This window comes from Cajanus cajan, chromosome 4, assembly GCF_000230855.2.
Source record: "Cajanus cajan strain Asha chromosome 4, NIPB_CcT2T_4, whole genome shotgun sequence".
NCBI classification, from domain to species: Eukaryota; Viridiplantae; Streptophyta; class Magnoliopsida; order Fabales; family Fabaceae; genus Cajanus; species Cajanus cajan.
Window position 1 is genome coordinate 73,376,168 of NC_138520.1, and position 24,169 is coordinate 73,400,336.

General features: G+C 30.6%; 2 protein-coding genes across 21 annotated transcripts; one reads left to right on the forward strand and one right to left on the reverse strand.

Moving 5' to 3' along the window:
* Positions 1–1,138: 1,138 nt before the first annotated feature.
* Positions 1,139–11,453, reverse strand: LOC109808309 (uncharacterized). Of its 17 annotated transcripts, none has more exons than XR_014433385.1 (9): positions 11,322–11,453; positions 7,631–7,774; positions 7,267–7,384; positions 6,981–7,088; positions 6,693–6,751; positions 6,477–6,564; positions 6,272–6,383; positions 1,538–5,559; positions 1,139–1,403 (listed from the first exon to the last, which is right to left on the reverse strand). XR_014433385.1 is itself a non-coding variant. In XM_029273505.2 (9 exons), the coding sequence occupies exons 3-8, from the start codon at positions 7,817–7,819 to the stop codon at positions 6,292–6,294; spliced, it is 654 nt and encodes a 217-aa protein (XP_029129338.1). In that variant the 5' UTR covers positions 7,820–7,836; positions 9,247–9,336; positions 11,322–11,440; the 3' UTR covers positions 1,139–5,559; positions 6,272–6,291. The 17 variants fall into 17 exon arrangements, 11 of the variants coding, with proteins under 11 accessions (XP_029129338.1, XP_029129335.1, XP_082929147.1 ...); XR_014433384.1 differs by having other exon boundaries at positions 1,530–5,559; XM_029273505.2 differs by adding an exon at positions 9,247–9,336 and having other exon boundaries at positions 1,139–5,559; positions 7,631–7,836; positions 11,322–11,440.
* Positions 11,454–14,315: 2,862 nt separating this feature from the next.
* Positions 14,316–22,806, forward strand: LOC109807499 (COP9 signalosome complex subunit 7). 4 transcript variants are annotated; one of them, XR_014433390.1, is made up of 10 exons: positions 14,316–14,625; positions 15,304–15,379; positions 15,821–15,909; positions 17,220–17,309; positions 18,975–19,019; positions 19,132–19,202; positions 19,818–19,950; positions 20,470–20,645; positions 21,890–21,981; positions 22,399–22,444. XR_014433390.1 is itself a non-coding variant. In XM_083073022.1 (9 exons), the coding sequence occupies exons 1-9, from the start codon at positions 14,470–14,472 to the stop codon at positions 22,435–22,437; spliced, it is 807 nt and encodes a 268-aa protein (XP_082929148.1). In that variant the 5' UTR covers positions 14,329–14,469; the 3' UTR covers positions 22,438–22,806. The 4 variants fall into 4 exon arrangements, 3 of the variants coding, with proteins under 3 accessions (XP_082929148.1, XP_082929149.1, XP_020225621.1); XM_083073022.1 differs by lacking the exon at positions 20,470–20,645 and having other exon boundaries at positions 14,329–14,625; positions 22,383–22,806; XM_083073023.1 differs by lacking the exon at positions 20,470–20,645 and having other exon boundaries at positions 14,330–14,625; positions 22,343–22,806.
* Positions 22,807–24,169: the final 1,363 nt, after the last annotated feature.

A 24,169-nucleotide genomic window follows, 5' to 3' on the forward strand; every position in this document is an offset into this window, starting at 1 on the left:
GACTTTTTATTTATCCTTTCAATGCAAAGCCGCTTTCAATAAATAATAGAGCCTATTTAAGAATGATTGCTTTACTCCATATCCACTTAAAAAATCAAGTTGATATACACTAACGAGTTCAATCAAATATGGAATAAAAAATTTTAACTACACAAAAGCAAATCATGCAGTTTTAGGTTAAAAACGAGTACCTCCTTGTAAAGTGAAAAACATAAAACTTCATTTGCCCTTAATTCAAATTAGTTTCCGAGAACTTCAATGAAAATTAAGAATACAAATTTACTTTCCTGTTCTACCCACTTTCACTTTAAAACAACCAAATCTGATTAAGAAATTGAAAATGCAGGGCTTAGAATAAAAAGTGTAATGACTGTACAATAGCCCCACGGTACACAGACTTTTTGAACCCAAGAAAGGGTAATTGAATGTATGCACAGTTTAAACAGTAAAAGGCACTGTCCAGTACTGCAAACAATCTGAGATAATAAACATTGCACCATCGTTGCTAATAACGGTTTTCATCCTTTCTTTGTTGTCTTTTCAACGCTAAGAAAAAAAAGAAATTCTCAAAACCTATGTTCCTAAACAAAAGCAGGGGTAAAAAAAATATCTACATTCCCCTGTTGCCATCATCTGCTTCATAGGGAGACTGAATCTCTGAGGTCTGAACTGTCAAAAAAACTTTCATAACTCCTTTTAGCCACGTTTTGACCAACCCATCAAACGAGGTACCTTACCTCAGACAAAGTACAGTGCCATTAAACCACCAATTTAGGAAAAATGCTAGATCCTCCAAAATAACTTCCAAAAGTCGTTAAAAAATTAATTTAACTATCAAATATTAAATCAAATAATTATTTTATAATAAATTTATTGAATGGTGTCAACATTTTAAAGTTTTGTTTTGGAGGATATAACAATCCTTCCAATTTAATTCTTCCACTATTAGTACTTCTCTCGAATAATCCCTAAAATAACAAAACTATTTAAGAAAACCCTGAAATATTACATATTTATCAGTTGATGTATTTTAATGAAGTCCAAAGAACAATTTAAAGAGTTTTTTTTTTAATAAAATATTTAGAGAATTATTTGGCGTGATTTCTAATACTTTTAGGGATCATAGAAAAAGTAATACTTTAAGAAAGAAAATTGATGATTTAGATATACAAAACACTAAACTATCATCCCAAAATAACACTGATAGATAGATAGTTCAACCATAGAGAGAGGAAACAGAAAGGGCATGCAAAAGAGTGCCAAAGCTGAAGCATAGAGAAACCGTGTCTGGGTTGAAAAGCAAAAACAATACATACTATTGTCATGTTTCTTCCCACAAGGCCTAGAGAATGACTTTTACTGTTGGTGCTGTGGGGGGCCACCACGTTTTCATTGCCAAACAGCTAGCAGAAAAAGGAAAGTAGCCATGTTTAGTGTCAAAAACTAACATCTGAAGGGATCTGTGCAAAAATACTAATCATCCATATGGCTGAATTCTGATACAATAACTAACAAGTTGCTGAGAGAACCTTTTTACCAGACAACATCCCCACCACCCCAGCAGCGAGTACTTGCTGTGTTAACAATTATAGCCATGGATGGTAATTGGCAAGAGAGATATAATATAAATATATACATGCTTTGAGAGTGTTTCCTCGTGTTTCATGAGGAAGGAACCCACCTTTATCATTAGCAAAACCAAAAGACTCGGAATCATTTATGAAAAGCCAAAAAGTCAATGCTTATCCAATATTGTTCCTCAAAACCCAAAATACAATTAGAAACACGAGAAATGGAATAAATATAGTCCCACCCATCAGCGTCATATTATATTATCATGTTTGAAATCATCTTCAGAAACAGAATCCTATTCCCCACCTCATCTTTTATCCAAATTATTATCCTGTTATCACTCATCATGATAATCTAAGATCGCTCAAAATGGTTACAGTGAAAGTAATTTGGTCTCTCATAACCAAATTAATTTATAAGGGTTGATATTAGGCGAGATGTATAAAGAACACACATGGTCACTTGATGTGTGGACTGTGGATTGATTTAAACGATGTGTTGTCTTATTCCCTTCTCATACAGTAGATGAGGATACTTTTACTTATTTGCGACATATGAAAGAACAAGTATGACCAAGATCATACCATGGCATCATTGATTGCATAAGCCACACAGTAGTGCTCATGAAAATCAAAAGTAAGGAAGACAATAGGAACTCTCCACTATTGATGACAAAGCACGTTGCTAATTGTAGATCATGTAACCACCAATTGCTTGGATTCAGCTGGACTATTGGTTACATTATAAATTCTTAATTTACTTTTCTTCCCTGACCAATGAATCTTAAAAATAAGAAATAAGAACTAACAATTCACATCCCCACTTAAAACGAGAGATGATTAACTCTGGCCAAGAACCCCCACTCCCATAGAAAAATGAGTGTAACAAAATTCAGACACTTTTTCTAGCAAACAATTAACAACAGAACAAAAATAAAAAGTTGATTCGCCTGCATCACGTACTAGTGTACCACTCTTCAAATTCATCAAACTATTCCAACCGTTCAATCCTAAACAGTGAAGTATCACCACTTAGTATCTTTTGACAAAATTTACAAAAGAAACAGGCCACCAACCATAAAGTAGGTAGAAAAAGTAGAGGAGATGGAGATTCAGGGAAAAAAGAATTGCCTTTCATATGAAGATATAAATTTTAGTATCATATAGAAATCAAACAGTTCCATCATATGACAATCATAAGATTGATAAAACATAGTACCTTCTACAGATTAAAATGCTAATAGGAATGTAAACCAGGCAAAAGACTTCCATAAAAGAGTTGCTAAGAAATTGAAGCACCAAGAAAAATGCTTAATTAGGCAGATCAGATGGGGGATCAATACTCTTTACATTATTCTATATCAAATTTTAACGATCTAATTGTTGAATTAAAAGTTTTTAATGCATATATCAACTCTGTAAAATTTTAAAAAAATTAAATATTATTTAATACTCTATTTCTTTAATTTAAATTGATAGATAATTATAAAAATATTTTGTACATTAATTTGAATTAATAAAATAAAATATCAAATATTTTTCAAACTTTTAAAAGTTTGCAGACTGAATTTATGTATTAAAAACTTTTAATTCAATGATTTTTTAAGAAAGTGACTTGTAAGGTAAGAGAGGATTGTTTCCCATTTATATATACTATTATGATCTTATTCTTAGTTGATATAGAATCTCCAACACACACCCCTCACGTCAAAAACTAGACATCTCAAGTATGAAGTTTGTAGGACTGAGAATCTATGGATGGTCTATAATGGTCCAATAGTAGGTGACATGATAAGCCTACTAACAAATTGCTACGATATAAACTTAGATATGTTCTGATACCATCTTAAGAAAGTAGGTTAAGAGTTTAACTCAATTTTACAAAATAAACATATAAGATGAGAATTGCTCCCCATTTATATATATTATTATGACTTTATTTTTAGTCGATGTGAGATCTCTAACACAATTGAATCGTTAAAATTTATATAAAATGTGGGTTGTTGAATGAAATAAGTCTAAGTAGTCTTACTATTGGAGTAAGTGAATCGTCTCTCTCTCTCTCTCTCTCTCTATATATATATATATATATATATATATATATATATGAGGAGGGATCCGTTTATTATAAGAATAAATTTACCTAGACTTATTTTGTTTAATAACTCATGTTCTATGTCAAATTTCAACGATTCAACCGTTAAATTTAAAGTTTTTAATACATAGATCAAGTCTATAAATTTTTAAAAAATCGTTGAAATTTGATGTAAAACATGAGTTATTGTATGAAGTAAGTTTAGGTAGACTTACTCTTCGAATAAATGGATCTCTCCTCTTTTTCTCTCTCTCTATATATATATTTGTAATTATCTTTTTTTTTTCAATTTAATTTGATTATATTATCATTTTTAATCTTATAGACTTTTTTCTCTAAATAAAAGCTATTTTTGCATCAGCAAACTCTTTTCATATTTTCGTTTTGTATGACCATATATTTGATGCTTTTTGAGAAATTATGAAGAGCAGAAGCAATGTGTAGAGTGAAATTAGACAAAGTGTTCCAACCAAACCAGAAGGGTAAGGGAGACATTTTGTCAAACACATCGTAAGCAACTTGATTTGATAGAACCAACCATGATAAATCTAGCAACATTTTCACCAGGATTGGGTCCTGGTCAATTTAAACAATGATGTGAAAAATGAAACAAGAATTAAACACAATCTAACACAATTTTAGCCCCTAGCAAATAAAGAACGTGTGACGGAAGAAAAAACGAGTTACAAGTGACAGAAAACAAAGGCAAGTAAGCCTGTGAGGCTTCAGCTTGTTGCAGCCCCAAATTTTACTCAGCTTAACTGCACAAGAGTTCTAGCTTTACCAAATTACCATGCTCAGTATAAAGGAAATGAAGAGATTTTGAACCTTGCTTTGAATTGGGTCCTGTGAGACTGAGATGAGGGATGAGAATGAGTGGGTCTCGTGGGCTGAAAAAAAAAGTCACTTATTTAGTCACTTTAGTCTTGAAAATTTCAATAAAATCATTTTCTATCTCGATCATTAAATAGTTGTGACTTTGTGTGATTCAACAAGTGCCTAACCTTATTTTTATGAATATAATTAAAATACATTAATAATGTAATATTTGTTGTATTATTACCCAATATAAAATATTATATATAAATTTATAATAAATTAATAATTATTTTAGTCACAAATTTTAATTTTTTATCATGCAAGAACTTTACGCGATTATTGTATTATAATTAAACTTTATTTTTTTTTATTAAATATTGAATAGATTCAATTTCTAGATTGGTTTCAGTAATTGTCGAATATTTACAATTTATAATCAATCAATTTGTAGTAATGCGTTAATTTTGATTCTATAATCACAACCACATGAAGTAACCATAATATATGGTTGATATTATTTTTAAAAAAATATAATCTTAATAATCTATTTTAAGTGTAATACTAAGATTTATTTATTTTTATAATATTTTTATCACTCACTTGGTATGTATCATACATAGATACACGAATACATATTACTTGTTTTCGATCGTGTCTCATTTCTTATTCCGCAAATAAATCATAACATGTAAATTTAAAGTTTACATGTATATATATATATATATATATATATACATATTTTACTTTTATGGAATGATAATATCTTCATTCATTCAAGCACAATGAAGCCTAAATCCTTTGTATTGACTTGGGGCATAAATGTGGCAGTCTGGCAGAGAAGGGTTGTGCCGGAACCTCCATGGTGACCAAAATTGTATGCGCGTGTTGGGTAAAACCCGTCCCCCTCTCACTATAGCGTTCATTTAATTATAACCAATATATTAATGAAATGAGCATAATTAGGAAACTGTTCACTATCTTCTGATACATCTATAAATTAAACACCAGAAACTTTGAATGCCGGATCCCCAACACCACAATCAGATTGTCCACATGCGAAGCATTTCCAGCAGCCTGTATATGCAATTAATCAGCAAGTGGATAAAAACAAAATCAAAAAAACTCATCTTCACGAATTCCTCGTTAAATCGTTACAAAATCAATAACTAACTATTCTAAACCGATTGTTTCTACTTTCTCTCTGTCTCTCCTCCCACTATTAGGTGAGGGGGAAAGATAAAGCTTTTGGCGCCAATTAAGAGAATTTTATATAGGAAAATTATGTTACCCCCCCCTTATGATATTGACAGTTTGTCAACCGCAGTAATTTATTTGACACTAACACCCCCATGGTGTTTGAAATTGAAGATAATCAAGATATTAACATTTTGGTGAATACATTTTGATCTTCAGTTATGAAAAATATCGCATTCGAAATAGTCTAATAGACACCTAGTGACTAGCGTTATATAATGGCGCACACCTAGTTCCTATAGAAAACACTATTTTTGTTCGAATGTCAAATAAAAAGGAGTTAAATCTATAATAAAACGCATTATGCCACAGGGAATTAAAGTAAAATTTTATCCAAGTATGTGTCACATTTGTTTTCATCATTGTTCATGATATATGTTGAATAATATCTGACGTGTCAAATGTCAATACAAATACAATACCATAGTCTTGATATGCAACTGAAAGAAATAAATCCCCAATATCATTCTATGTTTGTGCAGCCAAAAAATAGGAGAGAGAGAGAGACAGAGCAAAGGTTATTTAACTATACCTGAAGGAGCTGGTACTTTATCATTGTTTGGTATCTTCCGCCTTTTGAAGTTGGTGAAAAGAATATAACAATGACGATCGCATATTAGCTATTTCTATTAGTGTCTCTAGTGCTGCAAAGAATTTCAATGATAAAATGTGATATAAACAAATGAGTACGTACAAAGAAGGTAAGGGGAATTAAGATCTTGAGTTCTGTTTTCCACCTCTCTCAAATGACAGCTGGGAGGCTCGAAGTTTTGGGGAAATCAAAACTCCAAAAACTGACAAGGACTTGGATCGCTCCTTTTGAACCTATTAGAAGCACTAACAAAATTTATACAGTAGCTCCATTGATAACAACTATAGATCCAATCCATTTCTACTTGTTATGCTTAATATATGCTAATGAGTGGAAGTGAAGACACTCGTAGAATACTTACTTCATCATTATCTGCAAGTCCTGAAAAGTTCTTTGACATGGTCACCTCAGTTCGTATAACCAAACATAACAAAATTACAAAATGAGAAACAGCTAACGTGCTACTTAAAGCATATAGCAGCAGAATCAAATAACAAATGAACTAAAGTTTGTTCTGATGTGTATGTTTAATTTTGGGATTTACCCTAATATCCGGTTTAAATTACAGTATGATAATGTCTAAAGGAAAAGATATTGCATTATGCTTAGTACAAACCATTGTTGAGGCATAGGGAGAAGAAAACCATACCAGAAGATTTCACACTATCATCTTGAGGCTGCACATGCTCATCTTCTAACTGAGTACTCTCATGTTCAGAGGATACCCATTTACGCAACATGAAGTGTGGCTGTGTACCTATTGAGTCAAGTGCAATAGTTCATATATTAAAACAGATATTCCATCTAAATTGATATAAAGAACATGTTACATAAAGGCCTCATAGAAATGTAAGTATAGCATGCTAGCACACCAGGGATGAGAAAAGGACACCAGTAGGATGAAGCAGTATCAACGTATAAATCTCAAATTTTACCATCACAGTTGGTTATCTTCAATGTTGTAGCAGCTGGATGGAATTTCAGGTCCAATAAAGAACTATTAATGCGAGAAGCACCCATGGAATGTCGGGCACTCGCTAGGTCAAACCATCCCTGCCAATAGGTTAAAAATGGTTAACCAAAAGACAGAACTCATACTATATCAAAGCAATATTTTTAGTTGCCGAATTACAGGGTCAACTACAGTATCAGAACTCGTATCTATTATGCAACAAGTTCCCAATCACAATTCAGAATGAACAGATCAGAAAATTAAATTTAAAGCTATATGGTAAACTGGAAATTTTGAAAGGTGCTACCAATTTCTCGTATTGAAATTTGAAAGGGTTTTGCTTTTACCTGTCGAAGTGCAGAGGACACTTCATCAAATAGAGATAGGTAGTTATGCATCGAATCCATAAACTGTAATACAAGTTTCTCTTCAGCTCCAGGTAGTTGGCAGTGATGCTGCAGCTTTTGATCTTCTCCATCCAGTTCCCGTGCCTGTAATTCTTCACCACTTCCAGAGTATTGATATTCTTCTTCCATGGAACTTAATTATGTTTCTGATGTAAGGCAATTTGTCACTCTACACCACAAAATTCTTCCACTAACCCTTAAAAAATATCCCATCTAATATTATATATATATATATATATAGAGAGAGAGAGAGAGAGAGAGAGACAGGATATCCACTTATTTCATTTAATAACTCATGTTCTAGTTTCCACCCTAAGAAATTTGGTGAGCTTCATCATTATGTTTGTACCATTACTTTTAAATAATAGAACCCAATCAAAATAATCTTTTTGTTCATAACAGTATATTATTGTACTGTTGGATTAGACACAACAAAAGGACCATGATGAGCATTGATCACAAAAGGATACCATAAATTTGTTTTATGAAATTTACTCTTTAATCCTTTTGTAGGCCCCAAGGCTATTGGTGTTGCAAACAACTAGTATGATCCCATTTTAAGATGACAAGTCTATTGCTATTAGTCAGTTAATAGCCTTTAGCATTAAAACATCAGAAAACACTAAAGAATTTGTAAATTTAACACAAACTTCCAGATTTAATTCAGAAAAAAGAAGAAAAGAAGAAAAATAATTGCATCAATAAAATCATTATGAACTCTGAGCATTTTTCCCTCATCAACAGGCAACAATAATTCTATAATGTGGTTAAAAATAATAGGAAAAATGGTGCACAGAAGCTTTAGGCAAGTTGTACCATTGATTCAGTTTAGGTGAAATTGTGAAAAAGCATGAGTTTAATCTACAATTTGTGCAGTATCTATACAAAGGCACACAGTCAGTAACCATGTCCAAACAACCTTCGGTTCCATTAGAATGCAAACAGGAAAAACAAAGAGAACGTGAATCAAACTAGGAGGGAAAGCAAAAGTCTTAAGTCACAAAGAAATGCACCAGGCATGGATACTGGATAGAGCCTTACATATCTAAATACAAAACAACAACAACAACAATAGCCTTATCCCACTAATTCAAATATTCCACTGCTCACTAACAAGAAAAGAGAAGTTCAAAAGCCTTGAATTAATTAACAGGTAATCAGGAATTTAAGTAATGTTATCATTCAGCCACAATTTCACGTTTGTTCACCTCCTCATCCATTGTCCATTTTTCTTAAACTTAAATAATTAGCCCACACAATTTTGTGAAGAAGTTACATTTCACCTAAAAATAAAAGCTAAAATACATCTGTGGCATGAGAACTTAAATTTCAAAATAATCATTTCTCCCGAGGTTTGTCTTGTGTTGCACAAGCTATGATATTCTGCCTCATAATGACTAGGATTAAAAAGCAGCATGCAATAAGCACAGGAGCAACAACAAGAACACAACGAAAAGTGGCCTTGTGGCATGTTAAAACATAGCAAACCTATAGTTTTAAAGGTAGAAGCAGATTAGCTCTTAAGTACAACTTGTTGAGAAATTATAAGAACTCACAAGGAAACCCAGGCACCTTCAACTGAAAATATGTTGTGTCAAAGCTTGCATCAAGTGATAATATCTGCTTCTTTAAAGGAGCATCTTCATCTGATTTCTTCTCAACATCAATTAGAGAAGTTTCGAAATAGCACCTCAGCCAGCAAAATAACTACTCACAAATAATACAAAAGCACCAACAAACTACTAGGTTGAAAGGCAGGTACTTACTTAAACAAGTCAATTCAATTCCTTAAAGAAGGTGCATCCAACCTCAATTAATAATTGGAGATCTCTGATAAGTGTCAAATTTACTTAAATAGTTAATCAATTTTTGACACTTATTTAGTAATTTAATATGGAAAGGATAAGTAAACCCCTATGTTATAAATAGAATCAAAAGGGTGTTAAGTGAAGCATTTTGTGGAGTGTAGATGATTTTTATTAGAGATATTTGTTCCTTGTTTTGCAGGCCTAGGAAGTTAAGAGTTTGAAGAACTTGAGAAGAAAACAGCTCAGCCCTTTGATGAGTTGAGCACTTTCAAGGCCGCAAGCAATTTTGGAATAGGGGGACCAGACGGCTCAACCATTGGAAAGGGCTAAGTGGATTGGTCCTAGGGGTGCATTTCAAATTCGGGGTCCCAGACGCTCAGCGGTTTTAGAAGGACTCAACCCTTGGAGTTTCTTCACCTTGAAGAATTCTTTGAACCGCTCAGCTGTTTTCAAAGGGCTAAGCGGTTCCCTCTTTCTCCTCCATACACTGTTTTAATTTTCAACACATATATAAGGATTTTGAGGGGGGAAATAGAGAGGACGAAGATTGGAGAATAGAGGAGCTGAAGAACGAAGCAAAAGTCCAAGAGCCAGCTGGGAATAGGGGTTCTAAGGGTTTCCTCTCTTCTTCTACACCCACTCTTTATATTTTCTAGATTAGTTTTCTTCATCATAAGGAGCTGATCTTCTTTTGTAGTTGGAATTGAATGTAATCATCAAACTCTTATGTATTCCTTTTAATTCATATATATTTAATGATCTGTTATTCAATATCAGCGATTTTGATTCTGTTCTTAATGCTAAGATAAACTAATCACTTATCTTTGATCTTGGATTTAGATTTTGGTTGCAAAATGCTTTTTGGATCTAGTTGTGAATCAAATCACCTAATAGTTTCAAAGGCTAGAAATAGATTTGGAATTATTAGTTGAAACAATTCTTACTCTTAATGCAAGGTATCCAACTTAATAAAGTGAGGAATCGTTTATTAAGTTAGACACTTTAGAATTTCTAACCATCAAGGAATTGAATTAGAATGAATTTAATGAACTCAATGGTATCGGATAACATATGACACTCACAAAAATATTTTAGATCACATATGACATTCATTGGGGGATTTGAGTAAAGTGAACCATGTAACACTAATCTGAATTCTGAAGCCATGCACAAATTAAAAGACCCCAATGTCAATTTTCTTTCTAAAGCATGTGGCTCTACAATCCACACACATGTGCAAATCGCATGTGCAATAAGTAACTGCATTATTACAACATTTAAAATCAAACCAAGTTGTTATCAACAAAAGAATGCCAATGGTCTACGATAAAAACATATGAACAAATAAAACAAACACAAACATAATATATGTGTTTCGTTGTGGTTAGACAGTTACACAGTGTAGTATACACCATAGTAAGGGGAGGCATTATATAAAAGTATAAAACTCCTGAACCACTCTAAAAAAAAAAAGTAATATATTCAGCCAATGTTTCCTCCAAACCACGTTTTGAATATGGCATGCCATGAATAAATAACAGTCTCTTACATACAATACATTGTTACATTTCATCATAAACTAAATGCATTTTATGTTTATTCCACTAAAGAGTCATTCAGTACTACTCAGACAAGATTCAGCTAGTTATTAGTGCTTATTATTCACATTGGCATCCTCAAAAGGAACCATCTAATTGAAACTTCTACAACATTTATTTTCTTTCGGGGGAAATCGCCCTCTGTCACAAACCAACAACATGCTAGATAGATTCATTCCTAATTTACCAAAAAGGAAAGAAAGAGGAGATGTGCGAGCGATTTACCGGCGGAGGCGTCCGTCGTTGGTGGCTCGCACCGCTGCAGTGTTGCCGTGTGATTGATCCCTCTTTTTTTAGGTTTTGGAATGGAGAATCATACATAACGCATCCAGGTTCTGTCGCCCAGCTGCACTTACAAAATATAATAAATACATATGAATAATAAATAAATATTTTTAAAATTTTAAATTATATTATGATTATAATTTATATATGAGAAAGATTTCGTACGATTGACCAAGTATTACACCGCTCAATAATTTTATATTAATTGTGAATTTTATAAATTTAACCGTTAAATTGAAAGTTCTTTACTTTTAGATCATATATACAAAATTTTATATTAATTCAAAATGATTTGATACTTCATTTTTTTAAAACAAAATTGACGTAATATATTTATTTCAAAATACACTAAAATAGGCTAAAATAGTATTTTAGTCCTTTATAATAATTGTTTGTTTCAATTTAGTCTCACTTTTATTTTTTGTCTCAATTTGGTCCCTAATAAATTATTTGGTTGCAATGTTGGACTTCCGTCCAAATTATTTAGACGGAGTTAACTATTGACCACGTGGATGCCACATGGAAGTTACGTAGATGCCACGTGGAAGCTACGTACATGCCACGTGGACGTCAAATTTTGTCATGCATCTGGAACCGGAACGGCCCGTTCTGAAACCGAAACGACCCGTTCCAGCTGCACTTATGGTGTGTAAATTTTGCATCTGGAACGCCCCATTCCAGATGCATTATTTAACCCCAACCGTGCAGCAGAACGGGCTGTTCTGGAATTCAAAACGGGCCGTTCTGCATTCAGAACGGGTCGTTCTAGGACGCCAACCAACATAGTGCACTAGTGTAGTTCAAAAATCGAAAGCAAACCATTTACACATACACAATTTTTTTTATCTAAAAAATAATATATTTTAAAAAATAAAAATTATATTCTAATATATATATATATTTTAAATTATTGTATGTATAAAATATAAATTTCGATGAATTATTCATTTATCTAATATTTGTCAAACTTTTGTACTTTCTATTTATTGTTTATTTTGATAAAAAAATTAAAATTGTAAAAAGGCTTAAATATGTTTTTAGTCCCTCAAATTTAAAATAAATTTGTTTTTGGTCCCTCAAATTTAAAACTGTTGTTTTTAGTCCTTGTAATTTTTAAAAATCTTGTTTTAGTCCCTTAGATCACCAATAACATATTTGAAAGTGACTAATTAAGACAATTATGTAATATCAACCGGATTTAATGTGATATTTTCACTAATAAAAATACCAATAGGTAGATTTTATGCAATAATGTTTGATAAATTTCTTAACAAAATTTGAATATAAGGACTAAATTAAGATTTTTTGAAATTACATGGACTAAAAACAACAATTTTAAATTTGAGGGATCAAAAATAGATTTACCCTAAATTGAGGGACTAAAAACATATTTAAGCCTTGTAAAAATTTATATCACATATTAAAAACATCTTTATATGATAAATAAATTAAACTTAATTTTTATAAGATTTAACATATTTATTTATATGTTTTTATTAGTGTGAAATTATTATTAAGTAAGTTTTTAAGATTGTTATGTAACTAAACATTTTAAAAAATGTCTATGACAGATAAATATATAATATTTATAACAAGTATTTTTAACAAAAATTAGGTTTAAATCTATTAAATTACAGTATAACATAATCTGACCTAGTTTATTTTCATCCTTAATCATAATTGTAGATATAAAAACTTGTAAAAAATAACTATAACATATATTTATACTTAAAAAAATTATATATACAATTTTTAATATTACAAATATATGAATAAGTATTGTTATCGCAATCTAAAATTTATGGATATAATCATTAACTGTATGAGTGACATTCTGAAACCAGAAGAGCCCGTTCTGATTCTAGATGTATGACAAAAATTTGACATCCACGTGACTTCCACTTGGCATCCACGTAGTATCCACGTGGCCAACAATTAACTTCGTCTAAATAATTTGGATGGAAGTCCGACATTGCAACCAATTAATTTATTAGGGACCAAATTGAGACAAAAAATAAAATGATATGAACTTTCAATCTAACAGTTGGATTTACAAAATTCACAATTAATATAACGGTATTGAACGGTATAACACTTAGTTAAAGTTATACCGGTGTCATTTAAACCTTTTTATATATATATATATAACTTATAATAAATCATTTAGATATAATGTTATTTTTAAATTGAAAGCGTAGTAAATTATATATATATATATATATATAATATGTATCTTGTAAGAGAAAATTTTACTCAAAATGGATAGAATTATTATCAACAAACACAATTCTCTTTCTATATTTAATATAATTATTATGTACTTAAAATTATTGGTTAATTATTGTTCAAGATGATTAATTAATACTGTTATTTAATTTATAATGTTATTTCTTCTATTGGATATTGTAAAAAAGGATGTATAACTCAATTTTATTTTCATAATGTTGTATAAAAGTTTGATTTTAATATCTTAAAATAGTTACAAAGTCTTGTTTTAATCTTTCTAAATAGTGTAAAAGTTTTTTAAATTTTTGTTTTTCATATATATATATATATATATATATATCATGACATTATTAAGTTATACAAGAATTCATGTGAGGTGATTGAGTTCTAACAATGCATTTCTTCTAATATTTTTTTTCTTGTTAAAAATTATCAAAAAATTATATAAAAAAAACTAATGAATTATTAAATATGCAGTTAAGCTCACATAATTTTTAATTTTCAATAAATTTGTTATTATAATAAAAAAATGATAAAATTGTGTTGCTAAAATTTGTCGCATTACATTAAAAATTTGTTGTAACAACATTAATGGTGAAAAATGCATATTTAAATACTTTCAATTATTTTAAAATACAAAAGTTAAACAATTTAAACATTTTCAAATAAAAAATATTTGTAATTTTATTTATAAGAATCCAACCAGCGGATATCAAAATTGTGTAGCACTGAATTAGGTAAATTACATTGATTGACGAATAATTATGATTTCCTTAACAGGCGAGTCATTTTTACCTTAATTATTTAAAATTTAAGATGTGGGGTATATAAAGAAGTGGTGGCGGCAAATACGAGAGTGAAAATGGAGCAGGAGCAATCGGAGTTGGTGGAGCACTTCGTGAAGCAAGCCTCTGCTTCCCCCAACGATCACGCACTCGCTTCCGTCCTCGTCCAAGCCACTTCTCACCCTTCGCTATTATTTTTCTCTGAGATTCTCTCCCTCCCCAATCTTCTACAGGTTCCTCTTTCTTCACCATCATTTCACACTTTTTCAAAGCTTCTTCCCATTTTTTTTTCTTTTAAAAGTTTTATTGTTTTGCATGTACGACTGATAGTTGATTTGCAAATGAAGTGGAAAAGCAAAACCGCTTTCGTTATTTTCTCCTTTTTTTATTTATCGATTTAGGGCCTTTGCGTTCGCTCTCATCATCATGTGCTGTCTTCTATTTTGCATGCTGTAAAATTGATAATGTTTAATGGACAGCATTTTTAATTATTATTATTATGATGATGATGATGTTCATCATCATCATTATCAATGCAGTATTTAGTTTAGGAAATTTCGGTTGTAATTTTTTTTTTCTCTCGAGGTAATATGAAAAATTGTGAGTAACATGTGAAGGCTGTTTTTACCAATTCAGTTTTTTGAATTAGTTCCTGAATTGATAGCGTACTCGTGTTATATGGCGAGCATTTTAATTATTATTATTATTATAATGTTTTTGTTGTTGATATTATTATTATTATTATTATTATTATTATTATTATTATTATTATTATTATAAATGTAGTATTTAATTTTTGTTGCCATTTTTGTTTTGAGGTAATATGAAAATTCGCGAGTGACATGAGAACGCTATTTTTGCTAATTAGTTCCTGCATGTCTGCTAAGAAATTGACTTGTGATTTCTCACAGCTTAAAGAAACTGAGAATTCTGGCTATCTTGATATGCTTCGGTTGTTTGCCCATGGAACATGGGGTGATTACACGAGTAAGCCTATGAATTCACCTTTTATGTTTTTTTTTTTCTTCTTGCATTTATGTCCGATAGATGGGTATTTTCTCTTGCACTAGTTTCTTAACGCTTCTAACTATTGTTAACATTACGGGTTTATATGTACAAGTGAATTTAAATAATATAAGGTATGCATGCTGGGATAGAAGCATATTTTTCATTGTGATTTCAGTCATAGCCCAGTAGCCCACTATTATTATGCCTTGCTTGGTGTATCCTGTAACAAAAGAAGCCTTTATTTATACATATCACATTATTTTCTACTTTGCAAACATCATTAGGAAAATTGGTGCACGGTACATTTATCCTCATTTCACGATTTTTTATTTTGTTTTTGTATCTTTGTTTCTTTATTAATTTATATATGAAAATAAAGATAAATAACAGTGTTTATTAAAAAGTTTAAGTTGCTTGCAGGTAATTCTGATCAACTTCCACAATTGGTACCTGATCAAATCGTCAAGCTTAAGCAACTCACCGTTCTTACACTGGCTGAGACATACAAAGTATTACCTATTAGGCCTAGTGTTATCAGCTATTTTGCTTGACTTAGTTATTGGGGGTGATCACTGATCACTGAACCATTACAATGTGAGAGTGACCAGCACGTGACCTACTCCAGTACAGATGACTTGCTCGTCTTTTATAGGTTATGTTATAAATGGAAGTTGACGAACATATCTTAATTTAGTTTGGGGTGAAAAATGAATTCTTTCTGCTTTGTGTCCTGTAATTCTTCAATCCCCTTCCCCTTTGCGTTAGTGCAAGGTCCTGAATTGAGGTGCTTATGCCCTGAAGCTAATCATGGCTGCTTAGGTTATGCTTTATCGTCGTCAATATTAATAATTTGTTTATTTGTGTTGTTTGGAATAGGACTATGATTTTGTGTTTACCGGTTTTTGTATCGAGAAATCTTCTCTAATACGTAGAGAGATTGGGCAGCATTGTAGCATCTTAATTTTCTTTATGTTTGGTTGTTCCTTTGTGTTTTAGAGCTTGCCTTGTCCTCTCCTTTCATGTACCTTTGTTTCTCTTCAATAACTTTTCTTTTTGGAAAAGGGGGGAAGATTTCCCATGAAAGCTGCTCATCAAATCAAAGTCTCCTTGGTTTGGGATAGATTTGATTGTGGTGTCATCATACCTATATAAAACAGCCGCCAATTTTTTGGTTATCATTGTGGAAGTTGATAATTTCTTTAGTGCCATCATACTTTAATTTCTGTATTCTATTTGTTACATTCGGGCAGACCCTTTCTTTGTCACTCATTTTGATATATTGCATTTGCTAGATTGTTGACCAATGTGCATACAGTTACTTGCTTGTAGTTCTACAAATATAATGTCAAAAATACCTCTTATAATAATGAGGAGGGTAAAATTCAGTGCTAGTGTGCTGTTTTTACATTTCGTACATTTTGCAACACTCATCAGTCATCACTTTCAATGGTGCCGCCTTTTTGCCATCACATCTGTTATGAGATTAGGTTTGTTTTGAGAAATTAGTTTTCTCTTCTTTAGAGGATGCGATTTTACACTTTGTAGGATATCTTATTCTCTCTTTTAGCCCTCTCTAAACACATGTCGTTTTATAAAAAATGGAAGAGGAATCCAACTCTTGCCTAGAATCTATCTTGATTTTGTATAGGATTGTTTAATCGAAATCATCATTTTAAAATGTATTTTCTCTTTCTATGTACTTTCATACAACATCATTAACACTAAAATATTTCTGTCTAGTTTTGCTGTTTGAGACTGAGTGTCTTCATCTTTTGGATTTCGTAATCAATTTTATAAATGCATGTTTATTTTTCTTTAGGTACTACCCTATGACCAACTGATGCAGGAATTGGAATTGACAAATATTCGTGAACTCGAAGATTTTCTAATTAGGGAATGCATATACGCGGTAGGCATCATTCCCTTCCAAGAGAATGTATTTCTGCTCAAATATGGTAAAATTTATGAAATGTGCATTTACACAACCGTTTTTTTATTATGACTGTCTTTTCATTGCCATTGTAATAAAATAATTCATTAGAAACGAGGTATAATAACGCCTAATCTTTCTAATGGAAACAGGAGAATAATATAATACATCAATTCTGGTGCTATTCAAACATCAGCAAAAATTATAATAAACTAGTATTTTAACATGGACATTTCAGAAGTTAAATGTTTATTATAATATAATTAAAATTTGTTATAAATTATATATATAAATAAATACTATATTTGAATATATAATTATATTTAAAATTTGTATAACTAAGTATTTTTAAACATATAAATTATATTTAATATTTAAGATAAATAATTTATATTATGACATGATAATTATTTTTAATTATTGATAATTTATTTTTAAATATTAAAATTTAATTCATAAATACATGTGATAAATAAAAAATTAAATTAGATAAGAAATTAAAAGAATCCTTAAAAAAAACTCCGGACAAAAAATAATTTCTAAAAAAGCTCTTGCGCAAAATAATTGTTCATGTTCAATATATAAGAGTTCATTCATTAATCACACAAAATCTGCTAAAGAAAATGTGCATAATGGAAATATTTGGGGATTATTCTTTACAAGATCTGTGCATGTAAAGTATATACTATATAATTTGTGTTAATAACTTAATACCAATTGGTATTACAATCTAGGCAATAGCTACCCAGAGGGATCTGGTAACATTGCTGTAAATGTTACATGGTTGATCTCTGCCTTATACTATTAATGCCTGCAATTATTGCATGAAATGGTTATCTTTTTTCTTTCTTTTATATAATTTTCATTTAGTCCTCTGCTAATTCATTATTTTTCATCTGCTATAGTGATAAAATTCATTGTAAATAAGATACAAAGCTTACAATGTATATATTTTTTTTTGGTATAATTTTTTTTTTTTGCACCAGTGTTCTAAGGCTTGGCCTTAAATTAATCTGGTTTGATCGGGAGGTAAATAAAGTCAGGCCATGGATTGTTTCCGTCAAGATCGAACTCGGGCACTGCCCGAACAATTCAATCTTGGAATCAGTACATTAACCACTTGTGTCTGACTCCTTAGTTTTCAATGTATATATTTATCATAACTTGTTGGTACTTGTTTTTTCTAATTTTTATTTTATTTTGGCTTAAATGTTTTTAATCCTTTAAATTTAAGTTAAATTTGTTTTTAGTCCATCAAATTTAAAACCGATCTTTTTAGTCCTGTAATTTTAAAAAAATTTATCAATAATTTTTAGTCTCTTGGGTCACTAATAACATATGTAAATGTAACAAAAATAGGTAGATTTTATATAATAGTATTTGACACATTTCCTAACAAAAGTTAAATATAAGGATTAAAATAAAATTCTTGAAAATTATATGACTAAAAAAATAATTTTAAATTTGAAAGACCAAAAACAAATTTATCTTAAATTTGAAGGAATGAAAACATATTTAAACCTTTTATTTTTCATCTGTAGGCTTTTTGTTATTTTCTTTCAGAACATTTCTTAATAGTGATTCTGCATATGTTAGATAGTCAAATTAATAAAATTGTTTTCTAATTTTTCTTGCTTCCATCAGGGAATAGTAAGAGGAAAGCTGGATCAGCTGCAGCGATGCTTTGAGGTTTTAGCTCATCATCGTCTGTTAATTCTAAGAATTGCACTATTGATCTCTTTCTACTTTTAATTTAATGAGTCATCTCAGGAATTTAGTTGATCTTTGCGGGTCATTTCAGGTCCAATTTGCAGCATGTAGGGACTCAAGGCCTGCTCAACTAGGGAGTATGGTACAGACACTCTCTAACTGGTAATGCATCCATTTTGAAGTAGGAGCTTGAATAACTTGGAGTCACATGTTTGATTATTAGTAAATCAACTGCCTGTATAGGAAAAAGAAGTATTTGGTTGCTTCGTCAGATGGTAAACATGACTAGTGAACAAACAAGTTATTGTTTTAGTAGTACTAAATTTGATCCTTTTAAGCAAAATTTTGAGTTTGAGTCTTGTGGATGGAAAAAACATGGTTGGAAGGAAATACTTCATTAAAGGTGGTCAGTCAAGTTCCTCATAAAGATTATTCATCAAAAAAGTTGGTGGATACTTCACATCAATAATATGGTTATCAAAATAAAAATAACCGGTGAGACTGGATAGCTGTATATATCAGTGAAAAATTGTAATTTATTTTCCTTATTCCTCATTATTTGCTCAGCATCCAAGGTCGATTGAAGTTGGTTTGAACTTCCAATTATCAACTTGTCTCAAATTAACTTTTGATTGTTAGGTTTTTGTTTTCCATTTCTATGTCTTGTTTATGGTTCAGAGCTTTTCGGAATGGTATTTATCTATATTCTGCTAATTTTTAGGACAAAGTTTATGTCCAAAACATCATTGAAATCTAATTCATGAATGAGAAACTTAGGTTGTCTAAGTCAGAAATTCTGCTTGTTTCGATTCAAGAGAAGATAAAATGGGCTGATGCCACGAGTGAAATTGTCAAGAAGCACAGGGAAGAGGTGGAAGAGAAGGTAGAAAAACTAAAGAAGTTTGTCAAGGTCAGTTGAATTATTTTCTTCCTTTCTTTTCTTAGTACAATCCCCCCCCCCCCCCCTCCCTTCCCCAAAAAAAAAAAATACAGATGAGAAGATGTCAAATAAAAAATTCCTTGCATGTTTTTTTTATCTTGTGACTTGCATACTACTTGTGACTCTCTTCAAGAATGGATGTATCTACCCTTTGCCTCTGTGTCATTGCGTGAAACAGTATGATTTTGTGTAAAGTGTTTGTACTGATTATGTGGAAGTTTTCAATTTTCCTTGTGTATTTGTCTGTTTTGGGATTGGTGTTGGATTATCCGATGGATGTATCATACAAGCTGGAATTCATATGCCAGCCCTGTTTACCAACTTAAATCTTATGCAAATTAACAACTTAAAATATAAGTGCCGTTGATTATCTTCATGTACAAAGTTTCATGTTCTTTCTTCATTCCTTTCTCTTTTCCTTTTTAATTTCAAGAACATTTTGTTTGGAGTTGTATTTGAGCTAATTAATGTGGTCACTGTGCTCTGTAGGAGTTGAAGCCAAATCCATATTGTCTTTCCTTTTAGCTCTCAGCAAGTGATGCCTAGTACATTTCTTTTCTTATTCATGGGAATAACAGAACCCTACTAAGATACCCACAGCCTTCTGGATAGTGTCCTTGATTTAATCTAACTCAATTAGCAAACCGAGGGTCAAACTATTGAAGGTGTGATACCCACATCCTTCTATTATTTTCCGTCCTATTTTATTCTGGTGATTGCCTAGAAGCTGCATATGTTCAATCATGATATATCCTTGTTTTCGTTGTTGTTGATTGTCACTATCTATTTGCGACATTCATGGGTGGGATTCTGATAGAACTGGATCATAAATAGTAAGAAAATAACAGAAAATTTATTCAAATCAATTCCCACTTTTCAACTCAATAGCAGATGAATTCATAAACTGAAATAAATATTACACATCTTAGGTATCCACTAATTCGCCCTCTTTCCTATGTATTCCACCCTTATCCTTGTTAGAAATTACTGTCTATAGAACAGTTACAAACTCTTTATCTTCCCCATTTGTGCCTACCTTTTTTATTACATTTATTTGCCTAGTAAACAGTTACGGCTATTAGTAAATCGTTATGACTCTAATATTCTGTTACCATCTTCCTCTTCCTGATATAAACCTTCTTAATGAGTGATTCACTAACCGATTCTTATTTTTGAATGGAACTAATCGGTTTCTGTTAAATTTTACAAAATAAGTATACAATTTTATTTTTATTTTATCCAAGGAGAAAACTCAAATTTCTTCATTCTACGATTTAAACGAAAAGAAGAAAAACATTAGTTTTGTATATTGGATTTAATAAAACAAATTGGAAATTTCTCACATTGGCTCTGTAAAGAATAATTTTGGGACCAAAACTGATTGCCCCGTTTTTGAGAAAAAAGTATATCAATCTGCTGATTCAATTTAGTTTGACTGGGTTGGTCAGTTCCTTGAGCCCCTCTACTATATGCAGTTAGTTTATAATTATATGGGATGGGGCAGTTTTGCTACTGGAAGATATTTATGAGGAAAGACTTGTACTATTACGAAGTAGGGAAACAAAATCATGCATGCTAGAAAAATATAGTACTCTAATATGATAACTATCTGCATATATATCATATCCAACCAGCCCTTTTATCTCTATATTGACTTTAACTTTTGAGGGAAATTGTGTTGGACAAGCAGTTCCCGCTATTCCTGTACTAGAAATAACATTCAATTAAATTTTTAGTCATGTATAGGTACTGTATGCAGCCTTCAACTTGAAAGCTATCATATGTCAGGATTTTTATAGGATAATATAAGCCTTATCAACAACATAGATAATTGGCTGATATTCTTTATTGTTGGGATATATTGGTCAACATGTCTTGCTTCATGACAGACGTTACACATTGTAAACAGGCCGACATTGGCTCAAATGATGGATCCGAGGATATTTACTCTGAACTTGGTGGGGTGTTGGATCATCCTGAATATCATGGACAACTGAAGAGGTATTTTTAGACAACTTTGTATATATCAGAGTCAAGTATTTTATTGTCTAAAATAAAATTGATTTTCTTTCATCAAACTGGTCATGAAATCACCTGACTGCAATACTCAAAATATCTTCGGTTCTTGACTGGCTGGCCTGTCATCTTCAATGCATGAATGAAACTGGATTTTCTTTAATACTGCTTTCTGCAAATATTTATCTAAAATCTCCATATATAATATTTTACTAGAAGTGGCTTTCCTTTTATCACCCCTCCCCCTTTTGACATGTATGGTATTGTAAAGAAAGCTGGGTATGAATGTTTTTCTGAAGCATACATTTCAAGCTAGAATCTGATTGAGATTGTGCATTTTACTTAGATAATCAATTTTCCCTCGTACTCTATTACAAGACTCGTAGCTTGGAAAATTTGCAGGAGGCGGAGTATAAGGTTTTGAACATTGTGAATTTGTGATAGATAAATACGCTCATTGGATGGGTGTTTTAGTAGCTTGCCAGACTTTCATTCTTGGCATGAATCAACTGACAATACAACTTTTGGACACAAAGTGTGTATCTCATCTTGAACTTGTCTATCACACCACTATACGAGATAAACACAAGGGAGAAGAGGGAAAACATGTTATTTCTTTAGAGTTGTATTTTGGATATTGATGGTATTTGTTTAACAATTGTTGGTAATATAGTTGGCAAGAACGAGCTTAGATGGTGGTGTGGCCATTTTCTTTTTGGTTGCTAAATGCTATGTTGTTTTTCTTTGTATTATGCCTCGAATACTACTGCATCTTTATGGGTGTGTTACTGAGTTTGATTTGGTTTTTGATTTTTAGTTTTTAATAAACTACTATTTTATAAAATAATTTTCGAAAACTAATCTTTATAGAATATAAGTAGGAGAGGATGTGAGAGTGTAATGAAGAATATTAGTAATAAAAAATGAAAATAAAAACCTAAAACAGAAGTTATGTTTTTTTTTTAAAAAAAAAGAACTAAGATGTTAGGTTTGAAAGTAGTTTTTCAAATTTAGGGGGTGTATTGGATTAGGATTTTAAAGGACTTTTTTAGTGAAAAAAAATCCTGCGAATTTTAAAAGACTTTACAGGATTTTCATGATTTTTAAGATTTTGCAGGATTCTACAAGATTTAAAATCATGATTTTAATGGATTCTACAAGATTTTTAAATCAGGATTTTAATGGATTCTATGAGATTTTGTGGAGTTTTGACATTTTATAAGATTTAAAAAAAAATTCATACATTCAAATTTAAAAAAAGTCAAAGATAAAAATAATTAAAAAAAACAATAATGTCTAGATAAATAATAATAATAATTCTCCATAATATTCTATCATCTTTTTATAGCATCCACTATCAATTGTAACAATTCATCGGAATCCTCCTTGGTCCAAGCTTCATAGTTTTCTTTCTCTTTTCCTTTTTCTTTATTATTTCCATGTGAATCTCCCATTTGAATTACTAAAATAATATATGTTGAAAACCAGTTATATAAATAATTATCGATAAGAGATAAAATCAATAAAATTATATTATTATTTTTAGAAGCACATCAACTATACAAGATTGAATATATATTGGCTATCCAAATGGATCAAATATCTCAATCATTATAAAAAAATGTAAAAACGAAAATATAGAAACAAAAGATAATTTTTTATATAAAAAAAATTAGTATATTCGATACTGAGAAAATATTTAGATATATAATCTTTTTATATAAACAGAAGTATTTAGATATAGAGAATATATATATATATATATATATATATATATATATATTTATTTTAGTTATATATTATATGATAATTTTTAACGATATTTATAAATATAATTATTCTAACAAATATTTTAACAATATTTTATTTTTTAAAAAATAAGCTAATGAAGGCATAAATTCTAAACCCTAAAAAATTAGATACTGCAATGTCTTATGTTAATTTTCTTTTTTAAAAATAAAAAAAATCTTAATTTCACAATATAAAAATAAAAAGAAAAATTCATAGTAAAAAAAATAAAATAATTGTTGAGTCATAAAAAGAGGGATAAGAGTAACAAATTCAAGGGAATGAGAGAGTTCGCAGTTTTTATGCTGAGAGGGTTCTTCCCCCAAATTTTTTGTTATATAAAGGAACAAATTCAACTACATAGAATAAAATAAAGCAAGTCAAT

What these genes read in the sequence shown, in the direction of transcription:
- LOC109808309 (XM_029273500.2), bottom strand. Translation starts at nt 11,417, where the DNA reads ATGTATGATTCTCCATTCCAAAACCTAAAAAAAGAGGGATCAATCACA. An exon ending in GAAGATAACCAACTGTGATG is followed by an intron (nt 7,089 to 7,266) that starts GTAAAATTTGAG and finishes TTGACTCAATAG; the next exon opens with GTACACAGCCACACTTCATG. An exon ending in GACTTGCAGATAATGATGAA is followed by an intron (nt 6,565 to 6,692) that starts GTAAGTATTCTA and finishes TGCTTCTAATAG; the next exon opens with GTTCAAAAGGAGCGATCCAA.
- LOC109807499 (XM_083073022.1), top strand. Translation starts at nt 14,470, where the DNA reads ATGGAGCAGGAGCAATCGGAGTTGGTGGAGCACTTCGTGAAGCAAGCC. An exon ending in TTAGGGAATGCATATACGCG is followed by an intron (nt 17,310 to 18,974) that starts GTAGGCATCATT and finishes TGCTTCCATCAG; the next exon opens with GGAATAGTAAGAGGAAAGCT. An exon ending in AACTAAAGAAGTTTGTCAAG is followed by an intron (nt 19,951 to 21,889) that starts GTCAGTTGAATT and finishes CATTGTAAACAG; the next exon opens with GCCGACATTGGCTCAAATGA.